The following is a 21,995-nucleotide window of genomic DNA, read 5'->3' as shown; positions in this document are numbered from 1 at the left end:
CACAGGGTAAGAATTGTGGCCAAGGAGTAAAAGAAATCTCTGGAAGGTCAAAAAGGCTGAATTTAACATTCCGTGATCTTCCAACTGACTCATGAGCAAGAAAAATAAGGCTAGTCACCCACATCTATCATACCCTACCGATTCATGCATCCAAGGAGAACCTGAGAGAATGAATCAGGATTCAAGTCACAAAAGGAACCATGTCCAAACCTTTTAATGTTACAGCTAACAGAATATACATAAACAGCTTCACATGGTTAAGACAGACTGTAACAGTGACATTTAGAAGAAACACATTCCAAAAAGAATTTGAAAAATGATGTGCAAAATCAAATCCCACAAGATATGCAGCTATTAAGATCATTACCAACGATTTCACCCATTTTACGTATACATCTCTTCCCTAAAACAACATAAAGCACAAATTATCTCCAACTAATACCCAAAAATATCCAGTAAACTTTTATTCCAAGAATAAAAGTACTTTTACAGAGAAGGCATAAGCCCACTTCATTTTTCTAATGCTTACAAGAAAAAAAGTCTATTTACCTATGAGCTAGCTTTTAGATTTCAAAAGCAATATCCCAGGCCCAAAGCTCACATGTGTAAGAGAAATAAATGTTCTTCTAAGACCTAAATTTTAAAATTCCATATATTTGGATAGATTATTTTAAGAGACATCCCAGGCATTTCAGAAAGTTCTGTATCTGAAACAAAATTTCATTTTCATCATCAGTATTAATTCCATGTAGCATTTACACAACTCTTTCCAGTTTTTTAAGAACTTCATTCACTTTAATTTGTCAATCCTAAAAAGAAAGAAACCAAGAGAAGAAGCAAATGAAGTCCCTGACAGACCAAGAAGCTGGCCTCAAGCCAGCTGGTCACTAAGTTTCAAAGATTTAAATTTTTAATCCATGCTTTTTTAATTATACAAGAAACAAAGATCCTCAAGAGATTGATCATAACTGTCTAACTCACATAAAGAACATACTCAAATCCTGCAGTCCACTAGTATTTCTAGATAAATAAGATGTCCAGACTATTGGCTTGAGTACACATGGCAATTCCTCCATTGAAATAACACGCAAACAAACTGGCCAAAGCAAGGAAAGCAGTCTTGCTATTTTGGCAACAATGTGCCTTTTTCCCCCAAAGTCAATAATCTTTAACTATTCCATTTGAGATTACCCAAACATCAATGCCATTCTAATTGAGTCTCTAATTATCCCTTAAAGTTTGCTCACTGATAGTGCCAACTACTGTCCTACTACAACATGACTGTTTACAAAAAACTGTATGGACAGTTCTCCATGTCACAAGCTGGGTTATAAAAGGGTCTATTTAGAACAATTCCATTTCGGTAATTTTAAAAAATAAGTATATACATATAGCATACATTAAAATTTTTCTATTTAGGGATTTTGGAGATTTTGTCATTATTGCCTGTGTTGCCATTTTGGTATTATTGCATCAGTGTAGTGATTAAGCACTGCTTTTATAATAAAATAAACAAGTTATTAAAAACAAGTAAAAGCCAGACATAGTGGCAAATGCCTATAATCCTAGAGACTTGGAAGCCTAAGGGAGGATCTCAAGTTTGAGGACAGCTTTGGCAGCCTCAACCCTATCTCAAAATAAAAAATAAAAAGAACTGAGAATGTGGTTTAGTGGTAGAATGCCCAACTTCAATTCCCAGTACTGCCAAATAAATAAAAACAAGTAAAAAAAAAAAATACCTGCTTTGAAACCCATGTCTTTTGCATCACTTATCTAGCACCAATATTAATGTAATTCTTTATTTGACCATCTAATTTGAAGATACAACAGTTTTTCAATAAATATTTGTGAATGGATGAAAGCAAATGAGCACTAGACACATTATCAGTGATAAGAGGCTAGATTTGGAATAGAAAGAACTAGATTCCAGTCCTGTTGTACTGTTCATTAGCTGAATAACTTTGTATAAAACACTTCACCACCATTTACCGCATTTTCTGATTCATACAGTACACAACTGAATCTAGGTTTCCTTTAGGATCAAAATTCTATAATTCTGACTATTAATAAACTATAGACATTGTTCACAATACGAGCATCATCAAGAGACAGATAAGTCGGGCGTGGTGGTATACGCCTATTATCCCAGTAATTCTGAAGGCTAAGACAGGAGGATTCCAAGTTCAAGGCCAGCTTCAGCAACTTAGTGAGGCCCTGTCTCAAAATAAAAAATAAAAAGGGATGGGGATGTAGCTCAATGAGAAAGCACCCCTGGGTTCAATCCCTAGTACCTACCCCCCAAAAAAGAAAAAAAGGAGACATTTGTTGATGACCCCTTACTATTCTATAGTCCCTTCTCTTTTACCCTCTCTATATCTCCTACTATTCTCCCTGTATCTCAGCCTTACCGTGACAACCATACCTAAGATTTCATGTCACTGTGGGAGAAAAGTACAGTCTGTCATACCTATACAGAAAGACAGCCATAAGGAATCCAAGTCCAAGAGTCCTATTCCTCCTACACGATGTGGACAAAGGAAAGCTTACTACCCTAGGAAAAAGGCTATCTGACTTATAGACTGTCTAAAGATTCTAATCTATTTTAAAAAGAAAAAATGGCATGTTTGAATATACTATGGGACAAAGAAAGTCATCTGCAGCCTAGAATCTCAGAAGCTACCAAAAGGTATATCATGATAGGCTCAGTGACAAATGAAGTTCATCCACCATAAAATAATTAGGAAAAAAAAACAGGCTGGTTAACATATATTATATGTAAGAACAAAGATTTAAGGGGTTCACAAAGAAAGAACAGAAATCATTGCACTCTATCAACTGTTCTCAGAAAATAATTCTTGCTGGGCACACTAGCGCACACCTATAATTGCAGCAAATAGGATAGGTGAGAAAGAAATGCAAGTTCAAAGCCAGCCTCACCAACTTAAGACTGTCACAAAGTAAAAAAGAAAGGACTAGGGGTGGCTCAATAGTAAAGCACCCCTAGGTTCAGGTTCAGTAAGAGAGAGAAGAGGAGGGGATTACTTTCCAAAACATAAATGCTAAACTAAATTTTAATAGATTAAGAATAAAAAGAAAAATGAAATTCTACTGCCTAAAATTGTAGTGTCAGAAAATAAGTGAGAGATATGATTAACACCATTTTACAGAAAAAAACAGACTCAGAAGTTAAAAACTGATCCAAGGGTACATACCCAGCATGTAACCAAGTCAAATTCAAACCTAAATGTTCTGACTTTAAAGATACTAATTGAACAACTATGGGAAACCTGTCTCATAATCCAAATGAAGATGGAAAATAAATATATTTTTACTTGATCTTCATGATTACAAATGGGCAGCAAATTTAAGTAAAGACATCTACCATTCTTCTCCTGGCTTTCATACATTCTAAAAGCCATGCAGGGGAGCAACAACCATTAGAATCCATTAAGTAAAAACAGCTGGATTTAGGCATAGCAGTAAGAAGAAGTTAGAGACTTCAGTACTCATTCCAGGCCTGGTACTTAACTGAGTTATCTTAAATGTATTTTACCTTCAAGTCTCTGGGAAGGAGTTTCTTGATAAGAAAACTTCTTCCACAAGTTGTTCTCTATTGGCTAAATGAGTCCATTCATTTATTTACTCAACAAATATTTATTAAATTTTGGAATGTAACTGGAAAAACAACAATTCATTCATCCCCTGGGTGTAGCACAGAGGTTGTCCCAGTTTAAAACACAAACAAACAAACAAAAATGGTACGGTCAAATCTCCTCATAAAATACAAATGACAGAACCCTTTGAAAGCAAACATGGCATTTAGTAGAATGAGTCCTCATATATGAGGCACTTACCTTTGGATAGGTTGTACCAAGGTTGTTCACAATCTATAGATCCAAGAAGTACATTTCTAGTGAGCTTTGTGACCAAATATCCAAGTATATAAATAGCTCATCTGTTTAATTGATATGCCACATACATCATTTAGTCTTCTGTGTTTATCTGGGCCAAAGAAGTCCCAAATATGCCAATGAATGATAACTGAGGTCTTAGACTTATTTCTGTTTCACCTACCCTTGGGATTGCTTTTATCCTTGAAATTAGTAAAGCCTGACATTGGATGTGGAAGGCAATTCCTAAAATGGCTCCCAACAATCTGCACCTCTTAGTATTCACCTCTTTTTAGTCCCTCCACAAGGAGTAGGGCTGGCATGTATAAGCACTAGGATAATGCAAGAAAGATGAAGTGTGACTTCCAAGTTTAGGTAACAAACAACACTATTACTTCCATTTTCTCTCCTGTGCCCTCTCATATGCTCTCTGATTAGGTTAGTTGTCTTGTGAGCTTCCATTCAAAGGGAGCCACATGAAAAGGAATTAGAAAGTACCTCTGGCCAATAGTCAGGGAGGAAATGAATCTGCAAAACACCATGTGAGTGAGCTTGGAAATGAATCTATTCAGCTGAGACTTCAAGTACCAATATGACACCTTGACAGCACCCTTTTGTTAGACTCAAAGCTGGAGGACCCAGCTGTGCCACACCTGGATTCCTGACCCACAGAAACTAAGAAAGGCTACTGTTGTAAGCCACTAAGCAAGATGATAATTTATAGCAGTGATGGGTAATTAATGTGTTTGGTAGAATCTGATTCATGAGCCTGATTTGTTATCTCAAGTGTCTAATATTCATGCCCTTTTCTAAGCACTTAAGATACATCAATAAAAAGACAAACATTCTTGCCTTTACAGAACTTACAACCTAGTAAGAGAAAGAAGAAAAATACCAAGCAAATACTCAATATAGAAGGTGATAAGTGTTGAGGAAAAAAGAAAACAAAAAGCAAGCTAAAGAGAAGTTGCTGGGGGGTGAGTTAGAAAAAGAACCATGTCAATAAGTCAGGAAAAAGCAGTCCAGCAGAAGAGCTAATATAAAGGCCCTCAGAGATGAGTATGCCTGGCATGTACAAGAAACACCAAGACCGATATGAAATTTAAGAAACAGGGAAGAACAGCAACAGGGAAGAACAGCAAACAGGGTGAAGGATGAATGCATAGGCCCTGGAGGTCACTGTCTGTCACTCTGAGCTGGGAAGTCAGAGGTGTGACAAGATCTAGCTTATGTTTTAAAAGATCACTCTGCCTGCTGCATTTAGTAGACAGTAAGGGAACAAGGGCAGAGGGAAGTGCTAGGGGAATGACAAACTCTTAACAAGTATCAGCCCCTGTCTACCTCCATAGCTATACTGGCTATATTCCACCCCAGCTCTTCACTGCTTCAAGACACAAAATACACGAGTTAATTTGCTTTATGGCAAAATTAAGGCTTTAAATTCTAGAAATCAACAAAGACAGAAGGCCATGTCAGGGAGCATCAGCCTCCATTTGGAAAAAACAGACTAAAGACAGAACCTTACAAATCTCAGCTAAGGAATGAGAGAATCTGGCTAACAAAAGCAGGTCCTGGCTTATATCTAAGAAATTCACAGATAAGTTAATGCAATAGAAATGGTCTTTTCACTATTATTTCTATTTACAAACCAATTAAAAACTCCACAAAATTTTTTTTCTCATTGATTCTTTAACGTGCTAGTACATTATACAAACCATGAATCCTTCTCAAGTCATTAAGAATTTTAACCAGTTTCTAGCTTGACTTTTATGAAATTGATACTACAGTCAGCAAGTGTACAATGCAAAGGTTTGGCCTCTGCTGTCCCCTAGTGGAATCACAGCTACCTAAATGATTCACAAAATCTCAGCCACAAAATGTAAACCAGTAAATAAGGTGAAAATGGAATATTGCTGAAATGATCTTATTTCCAAGTACACTAGAAAATAAAAGTTACATATAAACCCCTATCTTCTACCCACAGCTACCCTATTCTCCCCAAATAGAAGTATCTGATTTGTGTCTATCTTTCATTCCCAAATTTCTATTTCACTTACACATTTGTATAAGAAATAAAAGAACTTGTTTTTTTTTTTTATTTGAGTACCAAAAATTGATAGCCCTACAGAGAAATGCTTCTTAATGGCAGAATATACCACAGGATATAGCATTTAAAAAAATTTATATCCCTTGCCTCATTTGTCTCACAAGAAGATTGTTTTGTTAAAATGGGGCATGAATAGTTAAGAAAACAAGAAAATTTCTCAACTGCTTGCTATAGGTCCAATGAATTCTAGACAGGTAAATCAATTAATACAAAGCACCTCAAGATGTTAAGTATCTGAATCACCCTTTACTCTTATTTAGCTAAAACACAGAAAAAATACAGATTCCCACGTACCTTAGCTACTTTGCTAATGAATTCAGTCTCCTATATTCATGTATTTTAGTTTAATTCCAAAAGCAAACACTATCTGACAACCCTATTTTAATTACAGCCTAACACAGGATTTTAATTAGTTTCAAATTTTCGTTTAGCCTTTATTTAACTCAATTATTCAGTCTCATGGCCCACGAAACTTTCTAATTATTTCTAAGACCATTAATGGCAACTTTCGAAATGCCAGGGAAAAGATAAGAATTATATGATAACCTTTTCACTGATTATACATATAAAATAGTAAATTCAGAATATAGTTAGCTGTTATGAATAGTCAAATGGATTTCTACTTTTAAAATCAATGGCCGTATTAGAAACTACATTATACCATTTTTTTCATTAGCATTCTCTTCAAGCATAATCTTTATGTTGTTCTTTTTTCATCTCAGTCATTATTGCCCAATTTAATGCTCATCACAGCACATGTTCAACATTAGATTTTCAGCAACTTCATCAGAACCAAGAACCCAAAATATTTCCCCTTCTTGGACTTTTTCCTGATATAATGAAATGTTCCAACAGTCTTCATTTAGGAAAAATACACAATACTGCTAAACATTCTATGAAAGAATTAGTCTGCCCTATCCACATACACATGATTGGCACATCTACAAGACCTGTAAGCAATCCCCTGGTAAGTTGTAAGACACCACATGCATCTTTAGCTATCCAAAGACTCAAAGGACCACAAAATACAGATGTGTGAGGGTACAAGTACAAAGGCATAATTATTACACATTAACTGAGAAGAACTAAATAATGGAACAAGATATATCCCACCAACCACCACTAATAACTTCTCAGAACATCTCATTATGAACCATAATCCAAACATGCACCCAACAGATACCTGTTGTGGGCACAGGGCAGGTGGGGGGAAAATATATATCAAGCCTGCCAGAGAAGTATATTCACAGTCTTTGCTCAGATGAAGATTTAAACCTTGAGTCTAAAGATCCTATCATCACTGAGAAAGCCTTAGATGTTCATGGCTTGAAATCAGAAGCAATTGCTAGTCCAGTTAGAACCACATCAAAATCCCTCTAAATACCCAATCATTAAGTTTTGATGATAAGGAAAATGGGAAGAAAATGTAAAACTGAAGAAATAGTCCATCTGTGACTAATCATAGGTTTAAAAAAAACCTAAATATTAATCACAATGAGTGTTTTTCCAAGAAAAACATTATAAATATCAGTGAAAATATTTCTTACTGATTCACCCGTTTTCTTATGATCAATTTCTGGATGCAGAATTACTAAGGCAAAAAGAAGTACTGTAATGCTTTGGATAAGTCTTACCAAATGCTACCTAAAAAGCTGTTAGCCATTTACAATTCTACCACCAGCACACATCTTTTAGCTTCAATGCAACTCAATCGCATCTTGTATGATCTTTTTCATTTATTCAGATACATTTTTATATTTCAGTCCCAAATCACTGTGACTTTTTTTAATACTTATTTTTTAGTTGAAGTTAAACACAATACCTTGATTTTATTTATTTATATGTGGTGCTGAGGATCAAACCCAGGGCCTCGCACTTTGATGTCTTCTTTTGTAGACAGTTTCTGCATAGATTTTGATCACATATAAGGGGTGTGGAGAAGGAAAATATAGAAAACTAAAAGTATTTACCAATATCTCCAATTCCCATTAGGAAGAAAGGAAAAAAGGAAATCAAGACTCCAAAATACCTTCCCTTTAATAAAGCCTATAACACAGAAGTAAGAATACAAGATGGGACTAGAGGAGTCTGACTGCCCAGGTTCAAATCCTGGCCTTATGTATCTTTGAACACATTGTTTATCTGCTTAAAGACTCAGTTTTCTCATCTGAAATTGGAAAGGTCATTAGGATTCAATGAATGATGTTCAGTGAGCAGTTTGGGTGAAAAGTTTAGAATAAGTAAAGTCAAACAAGAAACTAAAATAAGATTAATGGATTTTTCTTAACATTAATCAAGTTTCAGCCATAATGATTCACAACAGCTGTCAGGTTGTTATCAAACCAACCCCAAATGCCAAACCGATACTCACCTAACTTCTCCATTCTTCGAAGATGGGGAAGCATGCTTTGTTACTTAAATTGTACCAAAAGCAAAGAAATGGGCTAGGACACCTACCTGGCAGTTCTACCTGCTCTGTGAATATATGTGTTGGCATCCTCTGGACAATCAAACTGAAGAACCCAATTTACAGCTGGAAAATCTACACAGAAGGAATATCAGGTTAAAATTTTTAAAAAATCAGTTTCAAGATCTGCCCACTGTACTATTTTTATTTTACAATATTGCTTGCCAACACAAACTAATATCAACTGTGAACTCTACTAAAATTAAAATTAATTGCAAGAACCAAGAGATAATCACTGCTTCTTGGACAAAGTGAACTAAAACTAATTACAGTATTTGAATGTAAAGATTATTCACAACTGACACTGGACAAATTGCTTTGTGTCAAGCAAATAATGAAACACCCTGATGTTTAATAATCTTAAAAAGAAACACTCTTCTTGGGGTGAACTAAATAACTGGATTCTAAATTTAAAGGGGGGTTTACTTTACCTGCTAGTCCCATCTCTGGATTGAATTGTTCTCTTTTGAGATCCTTGTCCCTAATTCCTAGCAATTATTACTCCCTACATACTTATGGCTACAGCAATTTTCACTTATTCTCAGAATCCTCTCAACAGAACTATCTCTGATCACTTATGAATTTTGCTATGAGGATTTCAGATAACTTTCATCAGAGAAAAGGGCTGAACACCAAAAAAAAAAAAAAAAAAAAAAAAAAAAAAAACCTGGGCATCATGGTACACAAACACCTGTAATCCCAGTAGCTTGGGAGGCTGAGGCAGAAGAATCGCAAATTCAAAGCCAGCCTCAGCAACTTAGCAAGGCCATAAGCAACTTATCAAGACCTTGTCTTAAAAGAAAAAAATAAAAAGGGCTAGGGATGTGGCTCAGTGGTTAAGTGCCCCTGGGTTCAATGACTGGTACAAAAAAAAAAAATGTTGAAAGATAATGAGTTTGATACCTGTAAGTATTAAGTGATACAACCTACCCAGAAAGGTTAAAATTTAGTACAGGGACAAAGTCAAGAAAAACATTTAAAGCAATTCTCTCAGAACTTGAAGTAAAAGGTACTTCAAAAGGAAGTCAGAAGGAAAGGCATATTGCAGGGCTATCAACAGATTGAAAGCAGCACTTGAAACTCAGGCCTCCTACCTCACCTACCTAACTGGGTCTCTTGGAGAAAAGTTTTTTGCCAGCGAAGGGCTCCAAACCCCAGGGTACCAGATAGAGCAGAAAGGAGGGCAACAGAGCCAGAGTGAAAAAAGGGATCCTGAGGCAAAGTCTTCATGCTTCCTGGAAGGCCTTGGTGCCAACTTCCTTGCTAGTCTTCCCCAGAGACAACAGCAAGATTAATTCATATGAGATTGAGGGTCCCTTATCTAGAGGAATTAAATATTCGAAAACGAATAGAACTCAACATTTTAAATCCTCCACAAAATAATAGACTTTGTCCAAATCCCCTCGCAATGACAGCCATTAGTCAACAAGTCTAGGTAATAAAGAGAAAATTAGAACTGTGTTTCCACTCTTAGAAAACTAGGCATGTAACTGCTAGAACATTTGAGAACTCAGAATTGGGAACACATAAAACTAAACAAATTTTGTAACAACAGTATGAGACAGGAAACAGTACTACTTCCCTCAGTAGGAACTATAGTCAAAACAATGAAACACAAAGTGTTTATCTAGCCAAAACTCATGATATAACAATATAAAAAAATGGGGATTAGCAGAAGACAGATAATTGTGAGAGTTAATAAAAGGAAGTCTTTGAGTAATTTCTAAACATGCTGTCATTAAGTGGTAGTATAAGATTACTTAGTTAAATAGAGCTAGAAACCAAGTAAGATTTTTAAATAGTTGCCGCTAGGGAAAAAAGAGGGCTAGAGCAGGGTCTGTTCATTTCAACTCATTACTCCACATAATTTTATTAAAAAATAAAATTAAAACTAAAATAAAGTTAGAAGATACAAATGTATTCTGAAATTGGTCTTGGATGGGGACAAGGAAAGCTCAGAATATTCACTGCACATTTTTATGTACAAAAACTGAAAACCTAAGTGTCCACTGTTATAGGAAGAGACATGTAACTGAATAAATTCTTTCTATGTGACACTATATAAACACATTAAATCTTTATACATCACCATGGAAAGACCTCAAGAGCAAGTTAAAGACTAGTCCTTACGTTATTGTTTATAATACAGAGTTTTTCTACCACCTAAGATAATATATTCACAAAGTACTTTCTTTTAAATATTTTTTTACTTGTTGTTTTATTTATTTATATGCAGTGCTGAGACTCAAACCCAGTGTTTCACACATGCTAGGCAAGCATGCTACCACTGAGCAACACCCCAGTCCCACAAAGTACTTTTAATAAACCAGAATTGAGGCTTTTGATCCTTTTTTTGCTATAATTAAAGACTCTAACCCCCATCTCAGAATGATTTCAACAAAGCAAAACACAAGTTATAAGAGAAAATATTTATAGTATTTACAATAAAATATTTTTATTATTTTTTTATATACTAATGTATATACTTACTAAAACATTAACACAACCTCATTGTGGGTCTAATAAGCACTATAATGTAGTTAATAATGTAAGTATAAATAATTTTCCAAGATACCCATAACAATATGTAATGAAAATATGATTTTAACTGGTGACAAAGTCACAGGAACTATTAAAACTATGATAGTTTGTTGCTTACATTCATAGAGCTAAATTTCAATCAAAGATTAGTGAAAAACATATTTTCCCCAACTCTATTTACAGTTCACAGACCTGCTAATTAATTTCTACCTTACAATTCACTGAACCAGATGTAGAAAACTTAAAGGCTCTATTCCAAATATATGATAGTAACTGTTTGGTAGGAGGTATAGGAGTAAAATGAGGGGGGGGGGGGTACAAAAAGGACTACATCAATTAATATTTAACAGAATCCAAGGAAAATGTGACAAAATATTACTATCTGTTGTGGCTACTGTGTTTATGTGTGAATTTTCTGAATTATTATTTTGCAAAATGAGATCATAAAAGGAATAAACTTCAGTTTAAAACATGCTTTTATTAACCTGGAACTACTTTAAGTTCAAAAGTCAGATATAATTTGGGGGAGAAAAATCACAAAATGTTTCAAAACTACATAGTCAAAGAACAATGCAGATTGTAGGGGAATTGTCATTGGGCTGAGTAAAAACTAGTTTTTAAAATATGCATACTTGGCTACTATCTGTAGTCACACATGAACAAACTGGTGCTTTAGGACAGAGGCAGGAGGATGATCATGATAAAAATAATTGTTAAAGTGGAGTAATGTGTGTATCAGAGTACATAGGACCTATTCTTTGTGCAGGTTTGAAATTTGCCACAGTTAATAAATACAATAAAACAAAGCTACCACCTATTTATTCTCACCTCTTATTCCTATCTCTAGACTATTTCTACTTCTATTCCCATCTTACTCCTCCAAAGCCATAAGTTAAACATGAATATCATAGAATTTTTTTTAAATTTTAAGTACATTAAACAGCAATTTTCCCCACATACTAGGGACTGAACCTAGGGGTGCTTAACCACTGAGCCACATTCCCAGGCCTTTTTATTTTTTCTTTTGAGACAGAGTCTCACTAAATTACTGAGGTTGGCTTAGAACCTGTGATCCTCCTCCCACAGTCTTCTAAGTCATTGGGATTATACGCGTACACCACTGTACCTGGCTTAAAACAGCAATTTTTAAATAAAAATTAGAAGGGTAAAAGGATGCACTTCACAGATTTTCACTAAATGAATTATTATATCAACACATTTCCAATTTTTTTTAAAAAAGGAACTTTTTTCACATCTTTAAACCCTCCTTTGGCTTTACAGACTCATCAGGTACTATGATGTAATTATATCATGAAACAATAGTAAAAGTACAAAAGATACATATATTACAGAATGTTTCACTGACACATCCTTAATGTTAATTAACTTATTTACTTATTTCTCCCACAAGAAAAGTCCAATTATTTAAATCCATTAGATTTCCAAAAATACACCTTAAAATTAAACTATGGTTCCCATGATCACAGACATTTCATTGTAGTAAGTTTTCTTACCCAGCCCCCTGGCTGCAATATCCGTAGCAAAGAGTACTGCAGCTCTCTTTCGGACAAACTCATTATAGACTTCCATTCTTCTCATCTGTTGTTGTCGACCATGGAGAGCAAGGATAGAAATACCAGGGCGAAGCCGGCAGAAAACTCGGTACAGGTACTGAACCTAGGCATTAACAAAATAATGAGTTTGGTACTTCTGGATGGCAACAGTAAGGCTTACAAGATAAACAGCAAAAATGCACTGAAAATGCATCCAGAACACAAATTTTGCCAGTTTGAAATTAAAAAAAAAAAGTTAAATATGGAGCAGAGAAAAGGCAAATGGAATTTAGGGTCTTCAAACAATTTTGCTCTCATATTTCCTAAAAGAATTGTGAAAGGAAAAATATATTTCAGTTGACATCTAAAATCTTTCCAAATTTAAATAATTATAAAAGGGCAATTTCTATTTAAACTAATGTTTTAAAACTTTTTTTTCTTCTACAAATGTCCAATGCATTCTAAATAGAACTATAGGCCAACAACCAAAGTAACCAATATGTAAAGACACTTCTTTACAGAAATTTTATTCCCTTTCCTCCTTTAACTCATTTCTAGTTCCTGACCTCATAGAACTGCATATTAGGTTTTAAGCCTGAAAGCTCCTTACTGATCACATTCTATTTCATAAATTTTAGTGTTACATTTAATTTCCTATGTTTATAAGGCCGTATTAATTTTCTTGTCGGACTAAGCAATTATTACAATAATGAACACAGAAATGACCAAAATAAAAGATGTTGAGTTTAATAGACATTAGACATAAATAAACTTGTATTTTAGCCAGGCAGGGTGACACACACCTGTAATCTCAGCAACTCTAGAGGCTAAAGCAGTAGGATCAAAAGTTCAAAGCCAGCCTCAGCAACTTTCGAGGTCCTAAGCAACTCAGCGAGACCCTGTATCTAATAAAATATAAAAAAGGGCTGGGGATGTGGCTCAGTGGTTAAACACCCCTGGAATTCAATCCCTGGTACAAAAAGAAAAAGGCTAGGTTTAATCCCAGTATCAAAAAAAAAAAAATTGTACTGTAAATACATCTCAATGTATAGACCAAGATTTTTTGGTTTTAATTCATTTGTATTTATATTTCTTAAACGTATTGTATGGACTGCTAGATAAGACAGTTTAGCATTTTATTCCCAATTTCTCTTTCTAAACTAAATTAATAAAATCTATCTACATAAATACAGAAGATGGACTCAAAAAAAGGCTTATCCCTTTCAACTCCTATAAAATCTGCCAAAAATCACAATGACAGATGACCAAAGATTACTTATAATATCTCAATAGCTAGAACTCCATTTAAGTCTCTCTTCAATTCTATTCAAAATAAAGAATGGGAAACCACAGTGACTTATTACCCTTATTACACAGTGACTTATTACCCAATCATTAGTGTCATTCACTTTCTCAACAGTAATTCTCTAATGCGAGGGAGGTTCTGATTCTGAAATAAGGTACCGGCAAGATTAAGGATAAATAGACTTATTCCTTTTTCTTGTAAAGATATAAAAAGGGGCACCATAGAAGGGGAAATAGTTAATAGGAGACTTGTGGACTACAGATGCACTCTCAGGCAAATCAATCTTAGAAAAGGTATATGTGGAAAATTAGAAAGTATAAATTAAGTTTATGAAAACTTTGTAAATCTGAATCTTGAACCAAGATTGACTTTGAATTCCTGCTCTTTTTAACAAAGTTGCTGGAGTGAAAGACATCTGTTGAATAAAGTCATTGAGGTTTTAAGCATGGAGTTTGATTCTAATTGACAGAAAAAGTAACTGAAGGATTTTAAGCAAAGCAATGATTATTCTCGTGTTGACTTTCCAAAGATCACTCTGGCTATAAAGTGGAAAAACTAAAGGAAACAAAGTGAGGGAATGAGGGAAGAAATAGGAGACTAAGAGAAGGTTAAGCGTGGTCCATACTGCACTAGAATAGAGGAGGTGGAGGTGGATGAGAAATGGTAGAGCTAATGAGTAATCAACAGCTTGAGTATGGGATTAAAACAGAGAAGAATTAAGGATTCTGTAACTTAATGAGATAGAAAAGAGTTGTGGAAAACAGATCCAAGAACAGGAACTCTTAAATTGTTTTTATTATATTCTATTTGCAACCCCTTCTAGTAATCTCTGGAAGTATCCAAGGGAATACATAAATCTGGAGATCAGAGAAGAAGTGAGAGCTTGATACATGGATTTTCCAGTTAGCATACAGGTGGAATTTATAACCACAAAACTAATAAACTTACCCACGAAGAAGGCAGAGATGGAAAAAGGGCAGAGTAGACAGGTCGGAGGCACTCCAATTGCAATGGTCAAACAAAGGCAAACTCAGCAAAGGAGTTCAAAATAGAGCAGTCAGAAAGCAGAATGGGATGACAAGCTAATGAGTGTGGAGTCACAAAAGCCTAAAGTGTTTCAATAGGGAATGATCAGCTGTAGCTAATGCTTCTGAGAGGACAAATAAAATAAAGACTGATAACTTAGCACTGACTCTGGAAAGCTTTCTCTCTGACGGGCTGATTCAGTGGAGGGCTTAGTAAAGAACAGGAGGTAAGAAAGTGGTTCAGCCAGGAAAGTAAGTTTTTAGAAGAGACTGCTGTGAAGAGCAGAGAAAAAGGCAGTGACTGGAAAGGGACACAGGATATGTTTTGTTTGGTTTTCCCCCTTAATACTGGCACTGCTAAAGAGTAAGGAGAAAAGAAAATGGGAACAAAGGAGACATTTGCAGTGGCAAAGGCCTTGCAAAATGGAATGGAGCACACAAGAAGGGTGGGCCATTGACACAAGGAGAGACAACTATCCACTGTGGCAAAGAAAAAAGCAAACATTACAGAGTAGAAACATTAAAGGATTCTGAAAATACTTTTAGTATCTAGGAGACAAAGTTTTGAAAATCTAAAATAGATACTAAGAAGATCTGAAGTCATTCATTACATGGGAAAAGGACAGGGTTCAGTGGACAACAGAACAGACCACTACTTGCCTTTCAAGAAGCTGGAGGGAAACTCACCTGCATACTTTTGGTAAACTATTATTAGGGAATAGATCTAGAATTGATCTATTATATGCTCATATGTTATCAAAAATCTGAAATACAGATGAAAAGTGGTATACAAAAATCAACCATTGGGGCTGGGGATGTGGCTCAGGCGGTAGCGCGCTCGCCTGGCATGCATGCGGCCCGGGTTCGATCCTCAGCACCACATACCAACAAAGATGTTGTGTCCGCTGAGAACTAAAAAATAAATATTAAAAATTCTCTCTCTCTCTCTCTCCCTCTCCTCTCTCACTCTCTCTTTAAAAAAAAAAAAAATCAACCATAATCACTTATCCTTAAAGAAGGAGATGAGGGGCTGGGATTGCGGCTCAGCGGTAGAGCACTTGCCTAGCACAGGTGGGACCCGGGTTCCATCCTCAGCACCACATAAAAATAAAGGCATTGTGTTGTGTCCACCTACACCTAAAAAATAAATATTGAAAAAAAAAAAAAAGAAGGAGATGAAATGTTCTCACGTTATCTCTGAATCCCCTATTCCTAACACAGGGCAAGAGTTCATGAAGTGTTTATTAACCAAATAAGGATATAAACAAAACATTGCAAAAAGATAGGAAAGGGAATAGTTGATTCTAAAAGAGTGTCAGAGAGAGTCAGAGAGAGACTTTCAGGTATAATATTTGAGCTCAGCTTTAAAGAGCACCAAATATTTATCCTGTATGTGGGTGAAAGGATGCAAGAAGGGTAGCCCAAATAGATCAGTATGAACAAAGGTAAGAGACATGGGGGGGAAAAAGAGAGAGCAAGCATATTCAGTTCCATATTCATGGAGAGTAGGAAAGGTGTCAGATTATGAAAGCCTCTGCTCAGTCAAGCTAAGGATTGTTTATTCTACCAATATTTACTGGAGGCTACTATGTTTCCAGGATTATTAGCACCTAGCACAATATTGAAGAAGACTGATAGTTTCTGCCCTCATGGAGATAAAAGTCTCACCCATGGATTTATTTATAACAACACAGGATTCTCATTATCTATGGATCCCTCACCTCACCTAGCACTGTGTGTCTCATACAATATAATATTTGCCTAACTGAAATTTGATATCTCAAAGGAAATGATTCAACATGAGTAAGTTCAGAAAGAAAAATAAACAGTTGGTACCTCTTTGCAACTAGAGAAAAACACAATACTCTTCTTCTTCAGATGACTTCTCAAAAAGGAATACAGCACACTTATTTTTTGCTGCAGCTCACAAACTATGTAGTTCTGTTCCAAAGTAGCAGGGGTGCTTGAAAAATTAGGAAAAAATATATTAAAAATAAATTGTGGAGTGATATTGGCAAAACTATATTTTTTTCATGTATGAACATGTAACCACAACTCCCACCATTATGTAGAACTATAATGCATCAATTTTAAAATGTGGGGGAAAAATGAAAACGATGTGTTGTTACCTTTGGAATACACACTAAAAAAAAGGAAAATTTTAACAATAGCTCACCCCTCAAATTATTCTCCCTCTCTCTCACCCAACTCCACACACACCTTTTCTCTACTGTCCCTTAGGAAATTAATTCAACATGTGATTAAAATACATTCAAAATCCTTTATAGAATACATGTCAAAAGACACTCAAAATGGTTATTTCTGACAGTGCAGAGTCAAGGATTAACTATTAAAAGGGGAAAGGACCCTCAATCTATGAAAAGCAGCATAAAAGACTTGTTGGGTTGATGGTAATGTTCTACATTTTACTGGGGGTTTGGGTGACACAGATATACACATTCATCAAAATCAGCAAATGTACACTTAGAAATTGCAGATTTCATGATATTAAGTTTTATATTAAAAAAAGAAAATATATAAATATTAATGCTGGTATATGTGCTGAAATATTTAGGGGGACATACCTGCAATTTATTTTGAAAAATAAATTAAGATAGTTAATATACAGTCAGCAAGATGAACAAACAACTAGTAAATCAATACTGCCATTAGGTAACATCTAGTTGACAGGTATGAAGTATTCACCATAGCAGTCTTTCAATTTACTGAATGATTGAAATTTTGTAATGAATATTACAGAAATACATGTATTTACTCTTTGAATAAATCCACTTTTATGTTTCTATTCCTAACATACACACACAAAAGACACATGACATTATTTTAAAAACAGAAGATAAACAACCCAATTGTCTATCACTAGAGAACACACTGAATATCCACACAATTAGGTATCATATACAACTGCAAATAGGAATGAGCAATCTATCCATATATCACTATGGAGTAGTCTCTGGAACTTAGTGTTATGGAAAAAAATAGCAGAGTAGTAAATAATTGGTAGGATGTATCAGTGTGGAGGTATACACTTACACATATATATGCACACTGTGTGTATCTATTTGTATTGACGGGAAAACAAAAGCAGACACCAAAAACTACACATCAATTTACATGACACCAAAATCATGATCCATAAAAGAACTGATAACCTGGATTTCATTTTCATTAAAATTAAAAATAACTGATCCATGACAGACAATGCCCAGGGAATGAAAAACAAGTCACAGAACTTAATATTTGCAAACAAATGATAAAGGACTATTCTCCAAAATATAAAAAGAAGCATTAAAACTCAACAAGAAGAACATAGTTATTTTGTTTGTTTGTTTGTTTGTTTTTGGTATCAGGAATAGAACTCAGGGATGCTTTACACTGAGCTACATTCCCAATCCTTTTTTTATAAATTGTGAAACAGGGTCTTGCTAAATTGCTTAAGGAATTCCTGAATTGTGGAGGCTGGCCTCTGAACTTGCAATCCTCCTGCCTCAGGCTGCCAAGCCATGGAATTATAGGGGTATACTATAGTACCTGGCAAGAGCAAAATGTTTTAATTAAAATAAAGGGAAGGGGCAAAAAACTTTAACACCTCCCCAAAGGGGATATACAAAAAGCAAATGAGCGTATAAAAAGATGTTCCACATCATGTCATCAGGGAAATGAAAATCAGAACAATGAGATACTAGTATATAGATACTAGTATATACTTATTAGAGTGACCAAAATCCAGAAGAGTGATAACAAAAGATATTAAGAACATTCAACCACAGACTCATTCATTACTGGAAGAAATGCAAAATGGGATAGCCACTTCTCAGACAGTTTGACATTTCTTACAACAACAAACCTTACCATCTGGTCTAGCAATGTGCTCCTTGGATTGACCAAAAGGAGTTAAAAACATGTCCACACAGAAAAAATTCTGCACAGATGTTTATAGCAGCTTTCTTCATAATTGCTACAACCTGGAAGAAATCAAGATGCCCCACAGTAGGTACAAGGATAAAATGTGTTATATCCAGACAATAGGATATTATTCAGCACTAAAAATAAATGAGTTCTCAGAGCTGAGGGTATAGCTTAGAGGTAGAGCACTTGCCTAGCATATGCAAAGCCCTGGGACAATGGGGGGAAGAAGCAGGGGAGGATGAGCAGCTCTCAAGTCACGTGTAGACATGGAAGACACTTAAATGCATCTTAAATGGAAGAAACCAACCTGAAAAGGCAATATGTTATGATTCCAACTACATGACATTCTTAAAAAAAAATGGGTATAATAAATGGTCACCATAAACTAAGAGAGAAGAAGGGATAAATAGGCAGAGCATAGACAATATTTAAGGCACTGAATGAAAATACTGTACAATAACTATCACATTAGATATGTGCAATCAATCATAAATTTGTCTAAAACCATAGAATGTGCAATTCCAAAAGTGAACCTTCATGGTAACCATGGGCTTCAGGTAATAATAATGAATAAGTAGGTTCATCAATTGTAACTGTGCCACTCTAGTAGGAGCCGTTGATAAAGGAGGAAGGCATCTTCCTCTCAATTTTGCTGTGCATCTACGCATGCTCTAAAATAGTTTTTAAAAATAAACAGGTCATATCCATAGGAAAATATGGTAACACAGTGAACTGAAGTTTTATTTAAAAGCTCCAAAATGAGCCAGTCACAGTGGTGCATGCCTGTAATCCCAGTGACTCAAGAGGCTGAGTCAGGAGGAACACCAAGTTCAAGGCAAGCCTGGGCCACTTATTGAAACCCTGTGTCAAAATAAAAAGGGCTAAGTATGTAGTGGTAGAATGCCCTGGGTCCATCCCCAGTAAACACACACACACACACACACACACACACACAAAAGGTCCACATATATATGAAATTTATAGCTTAATAGCATAGGAATTATCTCCAAGATTTTGATTGTTTCCATTTTACTAGAATATGTAAGGAAAAATAAATGCAAAGGAATATCAAACTTTTGCAAGTAATCATAGTAATATTGGTATAATCCTGAAATACTGATTGACAGGAGATTCAAGATGGTGGAATAGAGGAGGTCTTGTTCCTAGCAGCTCCATGGTGTGAAACTAAGAAAGCAGACAGGGCAGCTTCTCCACAAGGTAGGTGACCAAAAAAAAAAAAAAAAAAAGGCAGGGAAGCTGTACTGGAACCTAAAACTGCACATTCAAAGCAGACTGTGGACACAAAAGGTTGGATATAATAAGGAAAAAAAACCCAGCCTCACAGCTGCTGTCACAGCCTGGACGGAAGCTCCTACCATGAACATAGTAGAGGGATAAGGGAATTAAAGGAACCTGCATTTTTCAGAGGCAGTGCAGAGCATGTGGGTTTGGAGCATTTAGAGACCAAAGACATTTTCCAACAAACGTGAAGGACATGATGCATGATAGCTGTGTGTTGGGAAATAAGTCGCCATCTCTCTAGGTGGCATGTGGAGGACAAAGGAAGGAACCATTTTGCAGCTGCAGCACAGGGCCGGCACCTTAAGGGGCAGATTCCTGGCAAACGAAGTTTGGCCTGAAATACATGCCCAGTAAACACATGCTGCACGACATGGAATGTGCTTAAGTATCCAGAAGAAAATCAAATGGGGAGACAGGTTTACTCAAGGGACAACTGGTCGAGGAAACCCACCAGGCTCTACCCTTCCACCTCCAATGTGACTGCTTACAGGAGCAGCTTGGAGAGATGTATCTGGCCAAAAACTCAGAAGGGCAGGGACTGGAGAGATTGTTTGGAAACTGAACCTGAGGCCAAGAAATGTGTGGTTGTAGTGGCACCCCCTTCTCCACAGAAAATCTTAACTAAGCTTCTCCAGAAATCTTCACCATAATTGATTTTAGGTCTATCAGCGAAAGAGTCTCTACAAAAAGAGTTCAATGTAGGCAAACTTCCTATTTTCCTATTGCTCTATTGTAGTTGGCCAGTGGCCTGGAAGAAATCAGCACTCTAGGTGCTCAATGCCCCTTTACTAGTTTTTCATAAACATTTATCCAGTATAGTAGTCTGTAAAAGTGTGTTTGTAAATGTAAAATGTGATAATAAAAAGACAAATCCTTTGACAAGGCCTCTGGCCTTGAGCTGGAGCTTCACAGAGATGTCTACATTTCTAAGATAAGAGAAGTTATCAATTGGGCTCCATGGTAAAAGTTGGCTACGGGAGGAAAGAAAGGAGAGAAAAAGCTCTCCCCTTCTCAGATGTTGTCCTTGAAAGGTTAACTGCCCAGAACAGTGAAAGAAAAAACTGCTTCTATGTGAACTTCTACAGACTGTGAACTTCTGAGACCCTCCCCTTACATGCTGGGTATAAAGTTCTGAAACTACTTGAACCCGAGGTTCAGAGGATTAACTGATTACAGCGAAAGCTATGCCCTCTGAACCTGGCTGCAGCCAAATAAAACTGTTTCCTGCTATCTGGTCTGTCTCCTACAACAGGGTATACAGGTGATGTAGGGGGACTAAGAATTGGCTCTCCACCACGAGTTGAACCCAGGTAAGATCCATGAGGTAAAGTCTTTCAGAGTGGACCAGCAAGTACTAGGTGCTGGAGGTGCCGATCAAGACCAATCAGCATCCAGCAAAGAGCCTAAAGCCTCCCTTAACCTAAACCCTGCCACGAGGAACCCCGCCTACACTTCAGAATATTCTCAACAAAATATTTAACAAAGATAAAATGAAAAAAGAAAGAAAGAAAGACAAGTGAAAAGCAGCAAAGGGAGGAACTACAGTAAAGGAATAGTCAAACTAATTCAAATTAACAATAAGAAATAAACAAAAATGACCAGGAACACATATCATATCTCCATAATAACCCTGAACATTAATAGCCTAAACTCATTAATCAAAAGACACAGACTGGTAGATAGGCTGAAAAAAACAAGACCCAAAACTATACCATCTCCAAGAGACTCACCTCATAGGCAAAGACAGCCACAGACTGAAGATGAAAAGATGGGGAAAAAAAACACCATTCACATGGATCACATAAACAAGCCTTGTATTAGATAAAGTGGACTTCAAGCCAGTTAATCAGAAGGGACAAAGAAAGACATTTCAT

General features: G+C 35.9%; 1 protein-coding gene across 1 annotated transcript in view; it reads right to left on the bottom strand.

Annotated features, from left to right (window-relative positions):
* Ddx10 (DEAD-box helicase 10) overlaps positions 1 to 21,995 on the bottom strand; it is a 269,786-nt gene that overhangs the window by 224,235 nt on the left and 23,556 nt on the right. The window contains exons 7-9 of the mRNA XM_026399028.2: positions 16,726 to 16,852; positions 12,520 to 12,682; positions 8,455 to 8,539 (exon numbers count right to left, since the gene is read on the bottom strand). Of these exons, the coding sequence (XP_026254813.2) occupies positions 8,455 to 8,539; positions 12,520 to 12,682; positions 16,726 to 16,852 (375 nt within the window). The remainder of the gene's footprint in view (positions 1 to 8,454; positions 8,540 to 12,519; positions 12,683 to 16,725; positions 16,853 to 21,995) is intronic.

Source organism: Urocitellus parryii, chromosome 4, assembly GCF_045843805.1.
Source record: "Urocitellus parryii isolate mUroPar1 chromosome 4, mUroPar1.hap1, whole genome shotgun sequence".
NCBI lineage: Eukaryota > Metazoa > Chordata > Mammalia > Rodentia > Sciuridae > Urocitellus > Urocitellus parryii.
The sequence above is the reverse complement of the archived record's forward strand: the minus strand, read 5'-3'. Positions and strand labels throughout refer to the sequence as shown.